The sequence below is a fragment of the Saccopteryx bilineata genome, chromosome 2 (genome assembly GCF_036850765.1).
Source record: "Saccopteryx bilineata isolate mSacBil1 chromosome 2, mSacBil1_pri_phased_curated, whole genome shotgun sequence".
Lineage (NCBI taxonomy): Eukaryota > Metazoa > Chordata > Mammalia > Chiroptera > Emballonuridae > Saccopteryx > Saccopteryx bilineata.
The window spans coordinates 239601320-239623011 of record NC_089491.1 but is presented as its reverse complement, the minus strand read 5'-3'; the positions used below and the strand labels follow the sequence as shown (position 1 = coordinate 239623011).

The 21692-nt window shown below is 44.7% G+C and overlaps 1 protein-coding gene across 7 annotated transcripts in view; it reads left to right on the top strand.

Annotated features, from left to right (window-relative positions):
- Nucleotides 1-21566, top strand: part of NFRKB (nuclear factor related to kappaB binding protein) — a 58494-nt gene extending 36928 nt beyond the window's left edge. For all 7 annotated transcript variants that reach the window (XM_066259731.1, XM_066259730.1, XM_066259729.1 and 4 more), the window contains 4 exons: nt 3399-4166; nt 16492-16598; nt 17384-17519; nt 17632-21566. In XM_066259731.1, coding sequence (XP_066115828.1) covers nt 3399-4166; nt 16492-16598; nt 17384-17519; nt 17632-17757 — 1137 coding nt within the window. In that variant the 3' untranslated portion in view covers nt 17758-21566. The remainder of the gene's footprint in view (nt 1-3398; nt 4167-16491; nt 16599-17383; nt 17520-17631) is intronic.
- Nucleotides 21567-21692: the final 126 nt, after the last annotated feature.

Below are 21692 nucleotides of genomic sequence, written 5' to 3'. Positions count from 1 at the left end.
ACTCTCCCAGTTTCATACCTATTCAGTGCAGTTCGATGTGGGCTCACGCACAGATTTTTTAGGGCTCGTTAGGTAGCTATCCGTATAGCCTCTACAGACTCGTCACTGACTGATGGCCTACCAGAACGGGGTTTCTCCACCAAACTGCCGGTTTCCTTCAACTGCTTATCCCACCAAGTAATGTTATTCCTATGTGGTGGCGTTTCGTTGTAAACGCACCGATATTCACGTTGCACTTTGGTCACAGATTCGAATTTAGTGAGCCACAGAACACACTGAACTTTCCTCTGTACCGTCCACATTTTGACTGGCATGGCCATGGGCTGCTTCACTGTATACAAGGTGTTACGTCATCATCTGTGCATGCACACATGCTGCCACATCATCCTACAGAAACTGGGAGGATTTTCCTTTTATTTGGTGCAGATTTCACATTTCTGTTGTCTTTTGTTGGTTTCCTGTGACCGGTCAAAAGTGCACCATGACTTTACGGACACACTGTATTTATTGAATACTTCTTTGTGTGCCAGCTACTGTCCAAAGTGTTGGGATGTAGTGGTATATTGCACAGACTGAGTCCTTCCTCCGTGGAGCTCGTGTTGTCACAGTGAGGGGACAGACAGGAAGTTCAGGGGCAGGTGTAGGGACAGTGAACAGCAGGGAGCAGCTGGGCTAGAGTGAAGTGTACTGTGGAGCTGGGGTGCTCAGAGCTGGCCGAGTTGCTGGATGAGGTTGGAAGTATGCCAAATGGCAGGTAGCTAAAGCATTCCAGGTTAGGAAGAGCAAGTGGAATGCCCTGAATCTGAAATATGCTTGAGGATCAACAGGAAACCAGATGCGACTGAGGCCTAGTGAGCAGGTGTGGAAGTGTTGAAAGGTGGTGCCAGTGGTTAAATCATGTCGGAGTTTGCTTTTAATTGAAATGTGATGGGGAACCATTGAAAGATTCTGACTAGAATGACTGATCTAGTTTACTTGTAAAGAAACCCTGGCTGCTGCATAGAACAGATGTTAGGGACAGAGATGAAGCAGGGAGACTAGATCGGTGGCAGTTGCAGCAGTCCAGATGAGAGGTCCTGCTGTCTTCCTGTGAGTAGATATCACAGTGGTTAGAAGTGCCAGGTTCTGCGTGCGGGGTTGAAGGGAGAGCCGGTGTGATTTCCTGGTGTCCAAGAGAAGGAGCTATGATAGCTTTGGTTGAGTGACTAGGTAGATAGTGATAGCAGTATCTGGGACAGAAACCACTGAGGCAGACCAAGAGAGAATAGTGTGCTCTTGAAGTCCGATCATGCATCAGGTGTGTGAGAGTGAGCAGTGTGAGCCACAAGAATTGACCACTCACTCCCTGGACAGGTAACGAGAGAACCTCACTAGGTCCAGTGGATTAGTGGCTCCTTGGGAACATGTTTGAAAGAGAATGTAAGGCAAGGATGTGGAGATAGTAAATATAGAAAAATTTTAGAGACATTTTCCTTTTGAAGAGAGCAGGGAACTGGAGCTGGAGTGGGGATGTGGAGTGGGGTGGGGGGCAGGGGGAGGTGGGGATGTGGAGTGGGGGGGACGGGGAGGTGGGGATGCGGAGTGGGGGGGCGGGGGGAGGTGAGGATGCGGAATGAGTTGGGGCAGGGGGAGGTGGGGATGTGGAGTGGGGTGGGGGGCAGGGGGAGGTGGGGATGCGGGGTGGGGTGGGGGGCAGGGGGAGGTGGGGATGCGGAGTGGGGGGGCGGGGGGAGGTGAGGATGCGGAGTGGGTTGGGGGGCAGGGGGAGGTGGGGATGCGGAGTGGGGTAGGGGGCAGGGGGAGGTGGGGATGCGGGGTGGGGTGGGGGCAGGGGGAGGTGGGGATGTGGGGAGGGGCAGGGCAGGAGGAGGTAGAGTGAGCAAGGGTTTGTGGTGTTGTGGGGTGGGAACTGTTACTGCGTGTTTGCATTCGGATGGCAATGGTCCAGTAGCGAGAGGGCAGAGTTTCTCATGTGACAGAAGCATCCCTGAGGCTAGAAGGTTGTATCTGTTATACATACATGGCAGTTGGGTCATACTGCAGATCTCAGAGTGAAGGTTGGCACAACTGTAACTAGATGTCTTTATAACAGTTTGGGAAATGTAAATATATATTATTAGGAAGTAATTGGTAGTTATATTTTTAATTTACAAAGTTTTTTTCAGCCTGACCAGGCGGTGGTGCAGTGAATAGAGCGTCAGACTGGGATGTGGAGGACCCAGGTTCAAGACCCCGAGGTCGCCAGCTTGAGCATGGGCTCATCTGGTTTGAACAAAGCTCACCAGCTTGGACCCAAGGTCGCTGGCTCAAGCAAGGGGTCACTCGGTCTGCTGAAGGCCCACAGTCAAGGCACATATGAGAAAGCAATCAATGAACAACTAAGATGTCTCAACGAAAAACTGATGATTGATGCTTCTCATCTCTCTCTGTTCCTGTCTGTCTGTTCCTATCTATCCCTCTCTTTGACTCTCTCTCTGTCACTGTTTAAAAAAATTTAAAAAAAAAAAAAAAAGGTTTTTTTCACCTGACCTGTGGTGGCACAGTGGATAAAGTGTTGACCAGGAGTGCTGAGGTTGCTGGTTTGAAACCCCACGCTTGCCCGGTCAAGGCCCATAGGAGAAGCAACTATAGATTGATGCTTCCTGCTCCTTCCCCTTTCTCTGTTCTCTCTTTAAAGTCAATAAATAAACTCTAAAAAAAATAGTTATTGCTTAAAGATATGTATAGAAGTATTGATTAGTGAAATGCTATATATTAGTTTACTTAAAAATATTTCCACTCCTCCTACCTTCTGCCCCCATTTAGCTCCCCCAAAATAGAGATAAAACAAGATTGACAAAGTGTTAACTTTTTGAAGCTGGGTAATGGATATATTTATACTATACTCTTTTGTGAATGTTTATCTTTTTTTTTTTTTTTTTTAGAGAAAGAGAAAGGAAGGGAGAGAGATGAGAAGCATCAACTCATAGTTGTGTTGCTTCAATTGTTCATTGATTGCTTTCTCATACGTGCCTTAACCAGGAGGCTCAAGCTGAGCTGGCGTCCCCTTGCTTAAGCCAGTGACCTTGGGCTCAAGCCCATGACCTTTGAGCTCAAGCCAGCAACCATGGGGCCATGTCTGTGATCCCACATTCAAGCCAGCGACTCTGCGCTCAGGCTGGTGAGCTGTGCTCAAGCTGGCAACCTTGGGTTTCAAACCTGATTCTTCGGTATTCCAGGTCGATGCTCAATCCACTGCGCCACCACTGGTCAGCCTGAATGTTTATTATTTTTAAAAATAAAAAGTTAGAAAAATATGTGAAAGACACATATTTGTGAAGGGAAGATTGTCTAGTTAATGCCGTGTAAGCAGTGTGGCGTTGTGGACCCTTTGTCAGTGCTATTTCCTCTCCACCCAGGTGGCGATCACTGGGCAGCTTGGTGTGAAGCCCCAGACAGGCAACAGCATTCCACTCACAGCCACGAACTTTCGTATCCAGGGTAAGGATGTATTGCGTCTGCCACCCTCCTCCATCACCACAGATGCCAAAGGCCAGACGGTTCTGCGAATCACTCCAGACATGATGGCCACGTTGGCCAAGTCCCAGGTTACCACAGTCAAGTTGACGCAGGACCTCTTTGGGACAGGAAGTGGCACTGCAGGCAAAGGCATCTCTGCTACCTTACATGTCACTTCCAATCCAGTCCATGCTGCTGACAGCCCTGCGAAGGCCAGCTCAGCCAGTGCTCCTCCGTCCACTCCAACAGGTACCACTGTGGTCAAAGTGACTCCTGACCTCAAGCCAGCAGAAGCCTCGAGTTCAGCTTTTCGCTTGATGCCGGCACTTGGTGTGAGTGTGGCTGACCAGAAGGGGAAAAGCACAGTGGCCTCTCCAGAAGCCAAGCCAGCTGCCACCATCCGCATTGTGCAGGGCCTGGGCGTGATGCCTCCCAAAGCAGGCCAGACCATCACAGTTGCAACCCATGCCAAGCCAGGGTCCTCAGTGGCCAGTGGGTCTGGAACTGTTCATACTTCAGCAGTGTCCTTGCCCAGTATGAATGCTGCTGTGTCCAAGACTGTGGCCGTGGCTTCTGGGGCTGCAAGCACGCCCATCAGCATTGGCACAGGAGCCCCCACGGTGCGGCAGGTCCCTGTCAGCACCACAGTCGTTTCCACGTCCCAGGCTGTGAGTACTATTGGTGGTGAAGACTAGCCCTTCCACTTGGGAGTTTCTCTTTTTAGCAGTGGAAATGTCTGTATCACCTCATTTGATTCAAATAGGCTTATTTACTAATAGACATTTTTGTTTAATTTTGAAACAAATTTATGAAAGTAGTACATGCACACATTCCTAAAAAATATTAAAATAGTACAGAAGTACACAGAGTAAAATAGAAAATTTCTTCCAGCTCCTCTCACTCTTTCATGAGGGCTAGTGTCTGTTGGTGTTCTGACGTTTATCCTTCCAGTCCTTTTCCAGAGCATTTTCATGCATGTACACACATAATATTTAGAAATCCCTATGAGAGACCTGAGTCTGTTAGGTGGTTCTATGATTTGCTTTATCTATTTAAAAATATGTCTTGGGGATTATTCTAGATCAGGGGTCGGGAACCTTTTTGGCTGAGAGAGCCATGAATGTCACATATTTTAAAATGTAATTCCATGAGAGCCATACAACGACCCATATACGTTATGCATTATCCAATAAAAATTTGGTGTTGTCCCAGAGGACAGCTGTGATTGGCTCTAGCCACCCGTAACCATGAACATGAGTAGTAGGAAATGAATAGATTGTAATACATGAGAATGTTTTATATTTTTAACATTATTTTTTTTTATTAAAGATTTGTCTGCGAGCCAGATACAGCCATCAAAAGACCCACATCTGGCTCATGAGCCGTACATTCCCAACCCCTGTTCTAGATCCTCTACAGATAACGACTATGTTCTTTTTAATGATACATAGTAGACTGGAGAAGGGATGTGCTTTAACCATTCTGCTATGAAAGGGTACTTTTTCACTGTTGAACACTGAGTGTGTGTGTGTGTGTGTGTGTGTGTGTGTGTGTGTGTAAGAACACGTGTTTGTAGGGCAGAGGTGCCTAGACTGGGCCACAGGGGTACACTGTTATTCTAGTCGTGCTACCAAAAAGGCCATACCAGCTTACAGTTCAGTCCACAAGTCTACCCTAACCAGTGCTGGGTATCATGTGTTATTTATTTATTTATTTATTTTTTAACTCTATGTAGCAGGTTCTTTTTCTATTTGTTTCCCTGATCTTTAGGTTGGGTATTCATTCCTGGGGAGACTGGCTTCTGCTCTCTAGCAGTGAATAAATCTTTGCCAGTTTTTCTCTGGAGTATTTGGTTTTCTCAGAATTTCAGGTGACAATATCATTTGGTTGTTAATTCTTTTTGTAGAAAGTATTTTTTGTACTGTTTTTTTAAATTTTTTTGAGAGAGGGAGCAAGAGAGATGAGAAGCATCAACTTGTAGTTGCATCACTTTAGTTGTTAATTGATTGCTTCTCATATGTGCCTTGATGGGGGTGGGGGGGTTGGGGGTTCAAACCGAGCCAGTGACCCATTACTCAATTCAGCGACCTTTAGGCTTAACCCAGCACCATGAGATCATGGCTCTGATCCTGCACTCAAGCCGGCGACCTAAGGGTTTTGAACCTGGGACCTAAGCATTCCCAGGTTGACATTCTATCCACTGTGCTACCACTGGTCAGGCTGTCATTTTTTGTTTGTTTGTTTGTTTTAGGTGAAAAGAGGGAAGATAGGCAGACTCGTGTGTGTGCTCTGACTGGGATCTACCCAGCAACCCCATCTAGGACCAGTGCTCAAGTACTGAGCTATTTTTAGTGCCTGAGACTGACATTCGGACCAACCAAGATGTCCTCAGGACCCAGGGCCACTCTGAACCAGTTGAGCCACTGGCTTTGGGAGGAGAAGAGGGAGAGAAGGGGGGAGGGCTTCTCCTGAGTGCCCTGACAGGGAATCAAACCTGGGCAGTCCATACACCAGGGGTCCCCAAACTTTTTACACAGGGGGCCAGTTCACTGTCCCTCAGACCGTTGGAGGGCCGGACTATAAAAAAACTATGAACAAATTCCTATGCACACTGCACATATCTTATTTTAAAGTAAAAAAACAAAACGGGAACAAATACAATATTTAAAATAAAGAACAAGTAAATTTAAATCAACAAACTGACCAATATTTCAACGGGAACTATGCTCCTCTTACTGACCACCAATGAAGGAGGTGCCCCTTCCGGAAGTGCAGCGGGGGCCGGATAAATGGCCTAAGGGGGCCGCATGTGGCCCGCGGGCCGTAGTTTGGGGACTCCTGCCATACACAGTGCACTGAGCCACCAGCCGGGGCCTTACTGTCATTTTTTAACCTTGCATGTGGAACCTTTTGCTCTACAGGTGTTTTTTCTGATTAGATCAGTCTATCAACATTTCTTTTTTAATTTATTTTGTTTACATAGATTCTAGTGTCCCCCCCCCAAATGCATTCCCCCTCCCCCGTGTTTCCCACAACATCTTCCTATCCCCTTTCTTGCAGTGCCCTCCCCCTTTCCCTCCATGATTAGCTTTTCTTCTCTCTATAACGTTGTGTTATGTGTGTATAATTTCACCAACCTCTTCCTTTTCTGATCCCTTCCTATCATCCCCTTTGCCTCTGTCTGCTTTCCTTCTGGACCCATTGATCCCACCTCTGTCTCTATTCCGTTCCTCAGTTCATATTGTTCATTGAATTCCTCAAGTGAGTGAGGTCATATGATATATTTCTTTCTCTGCCTGGCTTATTTCACTTAACATAATAGTTTCCAGGTCCATCCATGTTGTTGCAAAAGTTAAGATTTTCTTTTTCATGGCCCCATAGTATTCCATTGTGTATATGTACCATTGCTTTTAATCCACTTGTCTACTGATGAACACTTGGGCTGTTTTCAGATCGTGTCTATTGTAAACAATGCTGCCATAAACGTGGGGGTGCATTTCTTTTGAATCATTGATGTAGTGTTCTTGGGATATATTCCTAAAAGTGGGATGGCTGGGTCAAAAGGCAGTTTCATTTTTAATTTTTTGAGGAATCTCCATACTGTTTTCCACAGTGGGCTTCACCATTCTGCATTCCCACCAGCAGTGCAGGAGGGCTCCCTTTTCTCCACATCCTGGCCAGCACTTACTCTGTGTTGTTTTGTTGATGAGCACCATTCTGACTGGTGTGAGGTGGTATCTCATTGTGGTTTTAATTTGCATTTCTCTAATGATTAGTGATGTTGAGCATTTTTTCATATGCCTATTGGCCATTTGTATGTCCTCTTGGGAGAAGTGTCTATTCATTTCTTTTGCCCATTTTTGATTGGATTACCTTCCTGGTGTTGAGTTTTTTAAGTTCTTTATAAATTTTGTTTATTAACCCTTTATCAGATGTATTGTTGAATATGTTCTCCCATTGTGTGGTTTGTCTTTTTATTTTATTCATATTGTCTTTAGCTGTGCAAAAGCCTTTTAGTTTGATATAATCCTATTTGTTCATCCTGTCTTTTATTTCACTTGCCTGTGGAGATAAATCAGCAAATATATATATATTGCTGTGAGAAATATCGGAGGGCTTATTGCCTATGTTTTCTTCTAAGATGCTTATGATTTCACGGCTTACATTTAAGTCTTTTATCCATTTTGAGTTTATTGTTAAGTGGTGTAAGTTGGTGGTATAGTTTCATTTTTTTGCAGGAAGCTGTCTTAATTTTCCCAACACCATTTGTTAAAGGGACTGTCTTTACTCTATTGTGTGCTCTTACCTCCTTTGTCAAATATCAATTGTTCATAAAGATGTGGGTTTATTCCTGGATTCTCTGTTCTGTTCCATTGATCCATATGTCTGTTCTTATGCCAGTACCAAGCTGTTTTGAGTACAAGGATCTTGTAGTATAACTTGATATCAGGAAGTGTGATACCACCACTTTATTCTTCTTTTGCAAGATTGCTGAGGCTATTTGTGTTCTTTTTAGGTTCCATATAAATTTTTGGAATATGTGTTCTATATCTTTGAAGTATGTTATTGGTATTTTAATTGGAATTGCATTGAATTTATGAATTGCTTTGGGTAACATAGACATTTTAATATTTATTCTTCCTAAACATGAACACGGTATATGCTTTCACTTGTTTGTGTCTTTCTTGATTTCTTTTATCAATGTTTTATAATTTTTCAAGTATAAGTGTTTAACCTCCTTGGTTAAATTTACTCCTAGGTACTTTATTTTTTTTGTTGCAATAGTGAAGGGGATCGTTTTCTTAATTTCTCTTTCGGACAGATCATTTTGGTGTATAAAAATGTCTCTGATTTCTGAGTATTAATTTTATATCCTGCCACCTTACTGAATTCATTTATCAGGTCTAGTAGTTTTTTGAGGGCAGCTTTAGGGTTTTCTATGTACAATATATCATCAGCAAATAATGATAGTTTTACTTCTTCTTTTCCAATTTGGATGCCTTTTATTTCTTCTTGTCTGATTGCTCTGGCTAGGACTTCCAGAACTATGTTGAATAAGCATGGTGAATGGGGGCACCCCTGCCTTGTTCCTGATCTTAAGGGGATTGCTTTTAACTTTTGTCCATTGAGTATGATGTTGGCTGTGGGTCTGTCATAGATGGCCTTTATTATACTGAGGGTATGTTCCCTGTATTCCCACTTTGCTGAGAGTTTTGATCATAAATGGGTGCTTGATTTTATCAAATGCTTTTTCTGCATCTATTGATATTATCATGTGGTTTTTATCTTTCCTTTTGTTTATGTGATGAATCACATTGATTGATTTGTGAATATTGTACCAGCCTTGCCTCCCCAGAATAAATCCCACTTGATCATGATGTATGCTTTTTTTCATGTATTGATCCAGTTTGCTAATATTCTGTTGAGAATTTTAGCATCTAAATGCATCAAGGCTGTTGGCCTATAGTTTTATTTTTTTGTGTTGTCTTTGCCAGGTTTTGGAATCAGAATTATGCCCGCCTCATAAAAGGAGCTTGGAAGTCTTTTCTCTTGAATTTTTTGAAATAGCTTGAGAAGGGTAGGAGTTAGTTCTTTGAATGTTCTGTAGAATTCGCCTGTGAAGCCATCTGGCCCAGGGCTTTTGTTTGTTGGGAGTTTTTTGATAACTGTTACAATCTCATTTGTTGCAATCGGTCTATTTAGGTTTTCTGATTCTTTCAGATTGATTTTTGAGTGATTATACTTTTCAAAGAATTTGTCCATTTCACCTAGGTTGTCTAATTTTTTGGCATACAGTTCTTCATAGTATTTTCTTATAGTCCTTTGTATTTCTGCTGTGTCAGTTGTTACTTCTCCACTCTCATTTCTAATTTTATTTATTTGAATCCTTTTTTTTTTTTTTTTTTTACAGGGACAGAGAGTCAGAAGGAGGGATAGATAGGGACAGACAGACAGGAACGGAAAGAGATGAGAAGCATCAATCATCAGTTTTTTGTTGCGACACCTTAGTGTTCATTGATTGCTTTCTCATATGTGCCTTGACCACGGGCCTTCAGCAGACCGAGTAACCCCTTGCTTAAGCCAGCGACCTTGGGTCCAAGCTGGAGAGCTTTTGCTCAAACCAGATGAGTCCGCGCTCAAGCTGGCAACCTCAGGGTCTCGAACCTGGGTCCTCTGCATCCTAGTCTGACGCTGTATCCATTGTGCCACTGCCTGGTCAGGCAAGTCCTCTCTTTTTTTCTTGGTGTTTTTAAACATCTATCTTGTTTACCTTTTCAAAAAACCAGCTCTTGGTTTCATTGATCCTCTGTATTGTTATTTTACCCACTGTGTCATTTATTTCTGCCCTGATCTTTATTATTTCCTTCCTTCTACTTCCTCTGGGCAATACTTGCTGTTCTTTTTCTAGTTCTTTAATTGTAGGGTTAAGTTGTCTATTTGAGCTTTTTCTAGCTTCTTAAGGTTTGCTATGAACTTCCCTCTCAGTACTGCTTTTACTCTGTCCCATAAATCTTGAGTTGTTGTATGCTCATTTTCATTTGTTTCAAGGAAATTTTTTATTTATTCTGTGATATCATTGTTGACCAATTTGTTATTTAATAACATGTTTAGTTTCCAAGTGTTCGAGTGTTTTTCAGTTTTTCTATTGTAGTTCATTTCTAGTTTCATGCTATTGTGGTAAGAGAATATGCTTGGTATGATTTCAGTCTTCTTAAATTTGTTGAGGCTCGTTTTATGCTCTAACATGTGGTTTATCCTAGAGAATGTACCATGAGCTCTTGAAAAGAAGGTGTATTCTGCTGCTTTAGGATGAAAGGTTCTGAAGATATCTATTAAATTCAATTGATCTAGTGCAGGGGTCTCAAACTCGTGGCCCGTGGGCCGCATGCGGCCCGCTGAACAATTTTGTGCGGCCCACAGACTAATCCACGAAGTTCAAAATATTTTGGATAAAATTAAGTAAGCCTAGGGGCCTACTTGTATTTTTCATTTCTCTAGCATCCTAGCTAGATATTAGCTTAGTTAACAGCAGTTGTGATGCGAACTACAGTTTCTGGTTGTTTTGTGACACTGAGTAAACTGCATGTACGATTGTGCTTGTTGTACTGATTTTTTTTGTTTTCAACTGCAGTGAGAAAAGTGTTGTGTAACAGTTGCCTTTTGTAGACCTAGTGCGGCCCGCCGAACGGCTGTGATCTTGCTCTGCGGCCCACATGCTGAGTTGAGTTTGAGACCCCTGATCTAGTGTGTCCCTTAATTCTGTTTCTTTGTTAATTTTCTTTCTTGAGGATCTATCCAGTGATGTTAATGGGGTATCGAAATCCCCTACTATTACAGTATTGCTGTTGATCTCACCCTTTATGTCCATCGAAGTCTGCTTTATATATTTAGGTGCTCTTATATTAGATGCATAGATATTTATAATAGTTATTTCTTCCTTTGGATTGCTCCCTTTATCATTATGTAGTGACCTTCTTTACTATAGTCTTTGTTTTAAAGTCTATTTTGTCAGATATAATTATTCCTACCCCAGCTTTTTTTTTCATTTCCATTTGCATGAAGTACTTTTTTCCATCCTTTTACTTTCAGTCTGTGTGTATCTTTTGTTTTGAGGTGGGTCTCTTGTAGACAGCATATGTACAGGTCCTGTTTTCTTATCCATTCAGTTAACCTATGTCTTTTGACTGGAGCATTTAATCCATTTACATTTAAGGTTATTATTGATATGTAGTTGTTTATTGCCATTGTTTTCTTTAAATCTGCATTCCTCTTTTACTAGATTTTTTTTTTTCTCATTTTGTTCTGTCTACAGCAGGCCCTTAACATTTTTTGCAGCATTGGTTTGGTTGTGATGAATTCCTTGAGTTTTTCTGGTCTGGGAAACTTTTTATTTCTCCTTCAGTTTTAAATGATAGCCTTGCTGGATAAAGAAGTCTTGGTTGTAGGCTCTTGTTCTTCATTACTTTGAATATTTCTTGCCATTCCCTTCTGCCCTCAAGTGTTTCTGTTGAAAAGTCAGATATCCTTATGGGGACTCCTTTGTAGGTGGTTGACTTTTTCTCTTGAAGTTTTTAGTATTCTTTTTTTTATCTCTTAGCTTTGGTATTTCGGTTATGATGTGTCTTGGTGTAGGTCTCTTTAGGTTCTTTTTTAATGGGGTTCTCTCTGCTTCTTGAACCTGTGTGACTCTTTCCTGCATCAATTTGGGGAAATTTTTAACTATAATTTCTTCAACCAGGTTCTCTATCCCTTGTTCTTTCTCTTCTTTAGGAACCCCTATTATGCGGATATTGTTTCTCTTCATGTTGTCGCAGAGCTCTCTTAGAGTTTCCTCAGACTTTTTTTTTTATTCATTTTAGAAAGGAGAGGGAGAGACAGAGAGAGAGAGAGAAGAGAAGAGAAGAGACAGAGAGAGAGAAGGGGGAAGGAGCTGGAAGCAACAACTCCCATATGTGCCTTGACTAGGCAAGCCCAGGGTTTTGAACCGGCAACCTCAGCATTTCCAGGTCGACGCTTTATCCACTGTGCTTTTGATTTTCTTTTCTTTTTGCTGTTCTGCTTTTGTGAGTTTGCTTATCTTGTCCTCTTAAGTTGCTGATTCAATCCTCTGCTTCATCCAGCCTGCTTTTTTTTTTTCTTTTTTTTCTTTGTGTTTTTCCAAAGCTGGAAACAGGGAGAGACAGTCAGACAGACTCCCGCATGCGCCCGACCAGGATCCACCCGGCACGCCCACCAGGGGTGACGCTCTGCCCACCAGGGGGCGATGCTCTGCCCCTCCGGGGCGTCGCTCCGCCGCGACCAGAGCCACTCCAGCGCCCAGGGCAGAGGCCAAGGAACCATCCCCAGCGCCGCGCCCGGGCCATCCCTGCTCCAATGGAGTCCCGGCTGCGGGAGGGGAAGAGACAGAGAGGAAGGAGGGGGTGGGGGTGGAGAAGCAAATGGGCGCTTCTCCCATGTGCCCTGGCCGGGAATCGAACCCAGGTCCCCCGCACGCCAGGCCGACGCTCCACCGCTGAGCCAACCGGCCAGGGCCCATCCAGCCTGCTTTTAATTCCTTCTAGTGTAGTCTTTATTTCTGGTATTGTGTTTGTCATTTCTGTCTGGTTCTTTTATATGATTTCAGTGTCCTTTTTGATTCTTACAATTTCTTTATTTAAGTGCTTATTAAGTCCATCCGTTGTAGCTTTGAGATCCTTAAGCATCCTAACATCATTATTTTAAACTCTGCATCTGGTAATTTGATTATTTCCATTTCATCCAGATCTTTTTCTGAGGGTTTTTCTTGTTGATCCATATGGCTTATGTTCCTCTGTCTTCCCATTGTTTCTGTTTATGGTTTGCAGGCTTGTTCGAATTGTGGTCTCCTTAACTAGTAGAGCTGCTTTTCTATTTTCTGTATCTTAACTGGGTCAGGTGTGAGGAGCCTTTCCTTAAGATGTCACTCTAACGAGGGTTGTTAAGGCCTGAACTGATGCTATTCGTATCTGGCCTCTGGATGTGCCCTACTTGGACCTTCTTGGCCGGAGCCTGGCACAGACCAGTGGGGGTCACTGCCTATGACTGGCCCTTATCTACCTTTTTGGAGCAGTAGGCCATCCAGATCCTGTGGCTGCCTCTGCTGAGCCCAGATGTCATTGTTAATATCAATTTAGGCTGGCTTTTATCTACCTTTGGTCTGGAGGATGTTTGTTTAAATGTTCAGGTTCCCCTGAGATCTGCTTTCTGCTGCCTCTTATTGGTGGCTACTTGTTGGGCTCAGTACTATAAATCAGGGGTTAGGTAAGATACTGGATGTGGCTTGCTTCTTAGCCTCAGATGTCTTTTTATCCAACCTTTTTAAATTTTATTTAATTTTTATTTTATTTATATTTTTATTTTCAGCCCTCAGAAGGGTTGGCCACAGGAGTCTAATTGGTGTGGCCTTTGTGTTCCCAAGGTGCGGTCCATCCGCAGGCCTGCCACCACCGCTGCTGCCGCCTCTGGCGTTCAGGCACGGCATTGCTGGTTCTGACCGCTGCTGTGGTCGCTGCAGCGTCTGCCTCACCTCCCCATGTGAGACTGTGCGTGCATACCCAGTCTGCAAGCCCTGGCTGACCCCCCAGTCTCCATCTCGCCCCCGTGGCGGGACTGAGTTTGAGCATTGGGCTGCAAGCCTTGGCTGGCCTCTGCCCTGCCCCCGCAAGCCGGACTGCGTTCATACATCCGAGCTGCAAACCTTGGCTGACCTGGGGCCTCCACCTTGCCCTGTGGGTAGGACTGCTTTGGCACGGCCCAGGCTGCAAGCCCCGGCAGGTTCCCCGGCTTCCGCCCTGGCCCCGCAGGTGGGACTGCGTTCATGTGCTTGCACCACAGCCACAGACGGGACTACACTCCCATGTCCCGCCACCGCCCGCCCTCCGGCGAGCACTCAGCAGTGTGGGGGTGGCATTGTAGCTCAGACCTCAGCACTCAATACTGTATCCCTGCTGGCTCCCTCCTTCTAAGCAACTCTGCTCTGAGTGCAGCAGGAGAGCTTCCGTTTGGTTGCTGGTATTGCTGGTTCCAGGAAAAATACTCACTTTAGATTTGGGGAGTGACTCAACTCAAGGGTTAGGGTGGCTGTCCCTCAAAGTATTTCTGCCTGTACCTCCTAGATTACACTCTCTTCCTGCTACTCTGGTCCTCTCCTCTCTCCCCGTCCCCCGGAGCTCCGGTTGAGTGGTAGTGAGAGAGATTTTCTGCACAGTCCCTTTAAGACAAATCCTGGGTCTGAGAAGTCTGTCTCTTTCTCACAAACAGTATCCTGACTTGTTTTGCAGCTAAATACTGTCCATGCGCCTTCTAGGCTCCAGAGCTGCAGGCTGGGCTTCAGTCCTGGGGCCCAGGACCCTCCCTTCTCCAGTAAAAACCCCACCACCATGCGACTCCCAGGAGCTGGGCAGCCCTCTCTGCATTTCTGCTTTTCCTACCATTCTCAGTGTGGCTTCTTCAGTGATCTTTGGCTATAGATTCCTCTTGGTTTAGCCCAAAACTGGTTTTTCTAGATGATTGTTCTTAAAATTAAGTTGTAATCCACTTTGGTTTTGGAAGGTGGAAGTTGAAACATCTGCCTACTCCATTGCCATCTTGCCGCCCCATCAACATTTCTTTTATGGTTTCTGGGTTTTATGTCTTTTACCTTTCTTATTACCCCAACGTAATGAAGATATTAGCTTGTATTTCCATAAAATACTTCCAGAGTTTTAAGAAAAGTATAACCAATAATCCATTTGAAATATTTTGTGAAAAGCATGTGGTAGAGATCTCATTTTATGTTTTTGAAATTATTCCAACACCATTGACTAATTTATCCCTTCCCCCCTAACTTGAAATAAACACTACATGTATCATAAACCAGATTCTCATATCAGCATAGGTGTGTTTCTGGATGCATGTGTGTTTGTTTCACTCTGGATAAGGAGCACTGTGCTATAGTTTATAGGACAGTATAAAACATAGTTTAACTTTTCTAAACAAACTATGTAGGAAAACTTCAATCATCTGGATAAAAGCCAGAGTGATAGAGGACAGAGGACATACACTTTAGTAAAACCAGTTAGCCAACAGACCCTGATACAGAGTGTGGCTTAAAAGGAAAGATTTAGGTTCTCATCTCACAGGAATTAGAATAAGGAAGAAAGGAGACTGCTTACTCAATCCACTTGTTTCTCTGGAATTCTCACAACATAGGAAGCTGCTAGTCAATGGCATCTGTGCTGTTCAAGTCGATCTGGATAAATACTAGGGTGGGGCAGAGGTAGGCTTAAAGTTGTGAGTATGTGAAACACAGTTTATTCTCATATTATTATTTACTGTTGTACTATATTCCATACGAACAACAATAAGCCTACTTTTGCCCCACCTGTATGACCAGAGAGCATTTAGTGGGGTAGGAAGTGTGGAATTTTCCACACCTCATCAGCTGGTTAGGCTAGGGACAGTTCCACTTGGTATACTGGTGGCCTGAAATGTTTTTAAGCAGCTAAAACATTATGAAAATAAAACCATTAAAAAAGGAAGAAGAAAACCCAGAGTAACGGAGGCACGGTTCTGTTGCCCAGGGATGTCTCTGATGCTTTCTAAGGGCTACAGCTGTGTCACAGTGCGGCCCTCGAGGGCCTGGCTTCTTTAGAACCAGCTTTCCCACAGGAAATGCCGATGCCTTTTCTCAGCAGCCTGTGAAGCCACCCCTCTGAATAATTTTTTAGAATCAGATTTATGCAGGATTTTACTGTATATAAATTTTATTACTAGCCAGTGGTTAAAAAACTAGGCAGCCTAAAAACAGGTGATGCAATTACCAAATCTTAGCCATTGTGAAATCCCAAAGACTAGGCCTTTTCAATGTTTTTGTTTCTCATAGGCCTTATTAGCTTCGGGTTGGACTTTTCGCTTGGTTGAATTTATTATTAGTGTCCCCTAAGTAACCTCTTTTATCTCTGGGAGAAACAGAAAGCACCTGGAGAGCGTGACCAGTTCCTGGTCTGGCATGCGCTGCAGTATTCCAGTGAAGCAGTAGTTATGCACATGGTGTGTTAACTCTTGCGTGCCTCTGTCCTTGCTCACACCCCTGCAGACAGTTTTTGCATGCCATGTATCGGGGACACAGCAATGACTAAGGCCCTGCCCTGCAAGGAGCTCAGACTTTTACTGCGCTGAAGTGAACACATGTATTCCTTTGTGATGTAGGGACACATTCAGCCCTCATGAGAGCATTTATGTATGGTTACCACTGCTTTAGGCAGCATGAGAGGGGAAGGTAACGGATCAAGTGACCCCTAAATATAGTATAGGAACCTTACCTGCAGCAGACGAGCAGAGGTTTTGTGAGGCCTCCCTGGGCGGTGCTCAAGAATAGTGGAACCCTGCAGAGCACAGGGATGGAAGCCCGGCATGCTGGCTCCTCTGCTCCGTAGCCCTAAGGTCACCTTGTCTCAGCCGCTGTCCCATAACGTGATTCCTTTCTTTCTTTAGGGGAAGCTGCCTACACGGATCACTGTCCCACTCTCTGTGATTAGCCAGCCTATGAAGGGCAAGAGTGTGGTCACAGCCCCCATCATCAAAGGCAACCTTGGCGCCAAGTAAGTGCTGTAGTGCGGGGTGGGCAGGGCCTCTGGGTGGTTCCCTGTTGCAGTGGGTAGGCAGCCGGTTTTCCTGGGCTCCCTGTGAGCTCTCTCCTTTTCGTGCTCAACAGCAAGGTTTATTGAGCACCTGGTATTGTTTTAGGTGCTAGGGATATGGTAGTGATTAAAATGGATGAAAATCCATGCTGTCTTTAAGTGGGGAAAGAAAGAATAGAGCAAAATATCACATGGAGTGGTAAGACATACTGATACTATGGAGAAAAAGCAAGGAAGGGGACAGGAAATGCTGTGGCAAGATCGGCACTGGTGTGGCTCAGACAGCAATTTTTGCTGTGGATGCTAGGAAAGGCCCCAGTTGGACAGTTGAGCCCTATGGAGTGATTGCTCAGAGGCTGAGGGTTTATTGGGAGCCTGGGCTTTCTGTGGCTGACTTAAGCAGGGATAATGGGTATGATGAAATCACCCTGATGGTCTCAAGGCAGCGGCTTTGGGGGTGGGTTTCTTGTCCAAAGCACACACCTCCCTGGGGCCCTGTATATCACTCTTGCTGATCAGGGTGTGGCTGTCAGGGTCATCTTATCTGCAGCACTGGGAGCCTTCGGGCCTGCTCTTCTTGCCTGTTGGGGGAGGCATCGAAGCTGGGACAAGGGTGGTCTCCTCAGCTGGTTGCTGTTTCAGTCCAGGATGCTGGGTTTTCCCTGGGCACCAGACCTCCCTGGTTTCCTTCAGTGCATGGCTAATTCTGGGTAGAAGGTAACACCCATCCTGCTCTCCATCCACAGCCTCAGCGGGCTGGGCCGCAACATCATCCTCACCACCATGCCCGCGGGTACGAAGCTCATTGCTGGCAACAAGCCTGTGAGTTTCCTCACTGCCCAGCAGCTGCAGCAGCTCCAGCAACAAGGTCAGGCCACACAGGTGAGTCCCCAGTGAACTGCTGGCCATCCCAGCTCCTCTCTTTCCTTTGTTCTTTGTTCTCAACTGATGAGCTTATTTGCATCTACTGACCAGACATTTTCTTTGCAAATAGGTGCGCATCCAGACTGTCCCCGCGTCCCATCTTCAACAGGGAACAGCTTCTAATTCCTCCAAAGCGGTCTCTACTGTTGTTGTGACCACAGCTCCATCTCCTAAGCAGGCACCTGAACAGCAGTGATTCCCAGAGAAAGATGGCTTCCATGAAAGCCCGATCTGCCCTTCTGGCTGAAAGGAAGGTCACCTCCTTCCCCTAAGCCGATCTAAGGAAGGCCAGTCGTGGGATGATGGCCACAGTGGCTGGGATTCTGCTGCCACACTCCACACAGGGCACACTGATAAAGGGTCACTCCAGGTCTGTTCTGTACCGATCTAGGAGAAACTTCTCTCTTAAATTTGTGTGAGGTCACAGTCGCATCACATAAGCCGGAGTCCCCTCCGAGCGCAGGCTGCCGAGTGGGGCTTGCAGTGGGCGCAGACAGTGAGCCTCGTTCTGTGTGTCAGTCGTATTTTTTAGCTTGTGTTCTTCTCCGTGACTAGTGGTCTGGAAAGGAGTTTTGTGTTCAGAAATTTTTATGTAACTTATTTTTTTAAAGAACCTATTGTACGTCTTTGTCAAATAGAAACCTGGGCCATAGCTCTCTCAAACTGATTATTCTTTTGACCAGACTGTGAGAATAGCAAGATTCTTACAGGTTGGTGGCTGACTTAGTAGCTATGTTGTAATGGAGAGGCTAAGACGGGAAATAAATGGGGCGTGAGATTGTGTGGGTCCCTGACGTGGGATTAATTTGGCACTACCTCTTAAAGATGGGGTATCTGGATCCTGACTGTGTCTGCATCTTCACCTGCTGACTTTATCCTCCTTGTCAAGCCTATTCACACACAAGTCCAGAGCCAGGGGGTTAGTAGGTGAATGCCAGCTGAGATGCTGCTTTTGTAGCATAAATTTTATTTCTATATGGAGAGTATACATTCTGCTTTGCTCCAGAGCAGGAGTCAGCAAGCCACGGCCCCTGGGCTGGCTACCCGTTGTTGTAAATAAAGTTTTATTGGAATACAGCCCATGCCCATTTATTCATGTATTATCTGTGACTGCTGTCAGTTTGAAGGCAAGCTGAATAGATGCCACAGGGGCCATGTGGCTTCAAACCTAAACCGCTTTTTATGTGGTTCCTTAAGTAAAACTTTGCTGACTTTTTTTCCAAAGTAGAAATGACAAGAGTGGGTATCCCTACTGTGCAGCAGCAACCACACAATATCAGTCTGGATATACAGGTTACCTAATCCTGGCCATTTCATCCGCTTCTATCAAGCTGCAGGCAGAGTCTAAGGTGATATTTTTAAACATCGTATTTATTAAAGCACTGGTTGTCAAGAATACATGCCTCTTGTGTTGGGGCAGGGGTTAGGTGCGACAGCGCTTCCTGCAGAGGCAGGCCTTCCCTCGCTCGGGAAAGTCTCCAGATTTTAAAAATGTATCTTTAAACTTTAGAAGTCTAGTGACGGTACTTCATGGGGTCTGAGTGAGGAAGTGAAGTTGAGGGCGAAGAACTGGAGTGGCCTGTGTTAGAGGGGCTGCTGGGTGGAGGGGGAGCTGTCGGCTAGGTGGCAGCGGAGCAGAGACCTCAGAGTAGCTGTTGGCTACTCAGTTGTTTTATAGACATTTCCTTTGATTCTTACTACAGTTCTGTAAAATAGTTATCCCTGCTTTAACTGAGAAAATGCAAGTTTCAGTTGAAGTTAAAGAGAACCAAGATTTAAATCCAGTCTTGTGATTCTAAGTCAAGTGCCCTTTCTGCCTCCTTCCTAAGAAGAGAATGCTGTGAGTGTCATGGTGAGGTTGGGGACGGCCCAGAGCAGGAGTGGTGAGCCTGGGTCACAGAAAGCAGATTTATTGGCCGAGGCGGGGTCAAGCTTTTGAGAGGTGGTAGAGAGCCGGGCTCTCAGGATAGAGGCTGGCGTCGTGAGAGGTGGGACTGAGGCCAGGAGACAGACTGGTCTTTGACCCGAGTGAAGGAGACTGCATCTGTTGTTTTATAATATGTACTTAGATATTTGCATGTCATTCCCTAGAGTCACGTTTCATGTGAAAAGTTCACATGACAATTTCTAACTGAGAAAAAGGTAGACATTTGAAGAATCCTGTCTCAGGTATTTATTGCTGGTTTAAATAAACTCCCTCTGAGTTTGATTAACAAATGATTTCATAAAAATAGTTCTGGCATTCATCCCCAGCCTTACCCCACACTTTTATTTACTGAAGTCACCTGACTGCCTGTTCCCTTAGTAGCCACAGACATTGACATCTGTCAACAGATAGGAGTCGGGGTGCCAGTGTGGGCCTGACCCTCAGGGAAGAGTAATTGGCTCCTGGCCAGCCTGTCAGTGGAGTACCATAGTGGAAACCCCCACTGGAGTTGTTCAAGTGACACCACCAGCATTCGTACCAAACATGGGTCCTTGGATGCATACCTCAGGAGTCACGAGAGAGGTGGTGGTTCTGGTGGGTGTTTGTGGTGGCCACTGAGTCTTTGAGCCTCTGGTTGACAGAGGTTGGTGAGATTACTCAGACCATGTGTCGAAGACTGGATTTGTGAATAGCACTGTAATGGGATTCTACTTCAGTTCCATGCCTAAGAAGGCTTACGCCAGGGTAGATCACTTCTGTGAAGGTATCCCAACCATGCAGTGAAAGGGGCATTGGAATCAATGTTAACGTTTTATATTTGATCACACCTCAGCCTCTCACTCTGGAGAAAATACTACATTTCCTTAAAGTGTTCTGCCCCATTCTATTAAATCAAAATGTAGATCTTCACTTTGAAAATAAAACCAAGGATTGGTTCCTTCTTCCCACTTTGATCCCCAAGGAAAGAATGTGTTTTACATTAATTGCCAATAATAGGTCCTGTAGCACTTGCTGAATGAATGTTTGGGTTTCTACACAGCAAATCTCTAAGCTGCAACTTAACTCTGAAATGCCCGCTGACCGTGGGAGGTGACCTGTCACAGCACAGCGTTTCTCCCGGAGCGCACGCAGCGCTCCACACGCGTGATCTCTGCCGTGTTAGTGCAACACAGCAGAGGGAAAGAGAAGTAAGCTGGAGCTGGGTCCTGAAGACTGGTTCTGCTACTTAGCTGTGTAACCTTAGACTCATCAACTCCTCTGAGGAACCCAGTATAACTTCCAGGTGGTTGTGAGAGATGAATGAGAGCTACTTCAGAGCCATAAAACCAGTGGCACTGTTTGGTCTTTCAGATTTGTCCTAACCCACTTTTTTCAGCACGTAGAACTTAATATATTTAACTCTGTTCTTTAATACTTTAATTGCCTTGTGCACACTGTTCTGTCTGCCTGGAGTGTGCTTTTTCTCTGGGGTGGACTCCCTGTTGGTCCTCCTGGCTGTTGTGGTGGTTCACTTACCCTGTGGTACCAGTCCCCCTGTACGTATCTGCTGGCCTGTCGGTCCATTAGACTGTGAATGCCTTGCTGGACACACACTTTGTTAATCTGCACAGCCATTTCAGTGCTGGGGCAAACTAGATGTTTAATAAATACTTGTTGAAGGAAGTTTTAAAAAAACAAACAGAAGCAAGATCGGAGTATCAGGACTTCTGTTATGAGTTCAGGCTTCATGTCCTTCACATGTCCTTCTTAGCTTTTGCTTTCAGCTGAATTTATAGTCCAGGCCTTCCACAACCTGACACCTTGCTTTACCTCATTATACAGATTTCCTGTTTGCACCCTCTTACCAGAGGACTTGTGAGGAGTCAGGATGTGTGCCTTTCAGCCCTCAGCGGGGCCACTGAAAGCTTCTTGACTTAAAATATAAAAATCACCTTTGGCCCAACTTTGTCATTTATCAACAGTGGTATTATAGTGTGTACAACAAGTAACATTTAATATACCAAACCTTGTGGATTGTTACTTTTAAAAAATACATGTTAGAATTGCATCTCTAAAATAAAGACACTGTCATTCACTTACTTTCTAATGAGAAAGTACTTGCTTTCTTGAGAGGAAAAGGGCAAGTTATCAAAAGCAGTGAGTTTTCCTGGATTTGCTTCTTCTTTCTTTCTTTCTTTCTTTCTTTCTTTCTTTCTTTCTTTCTT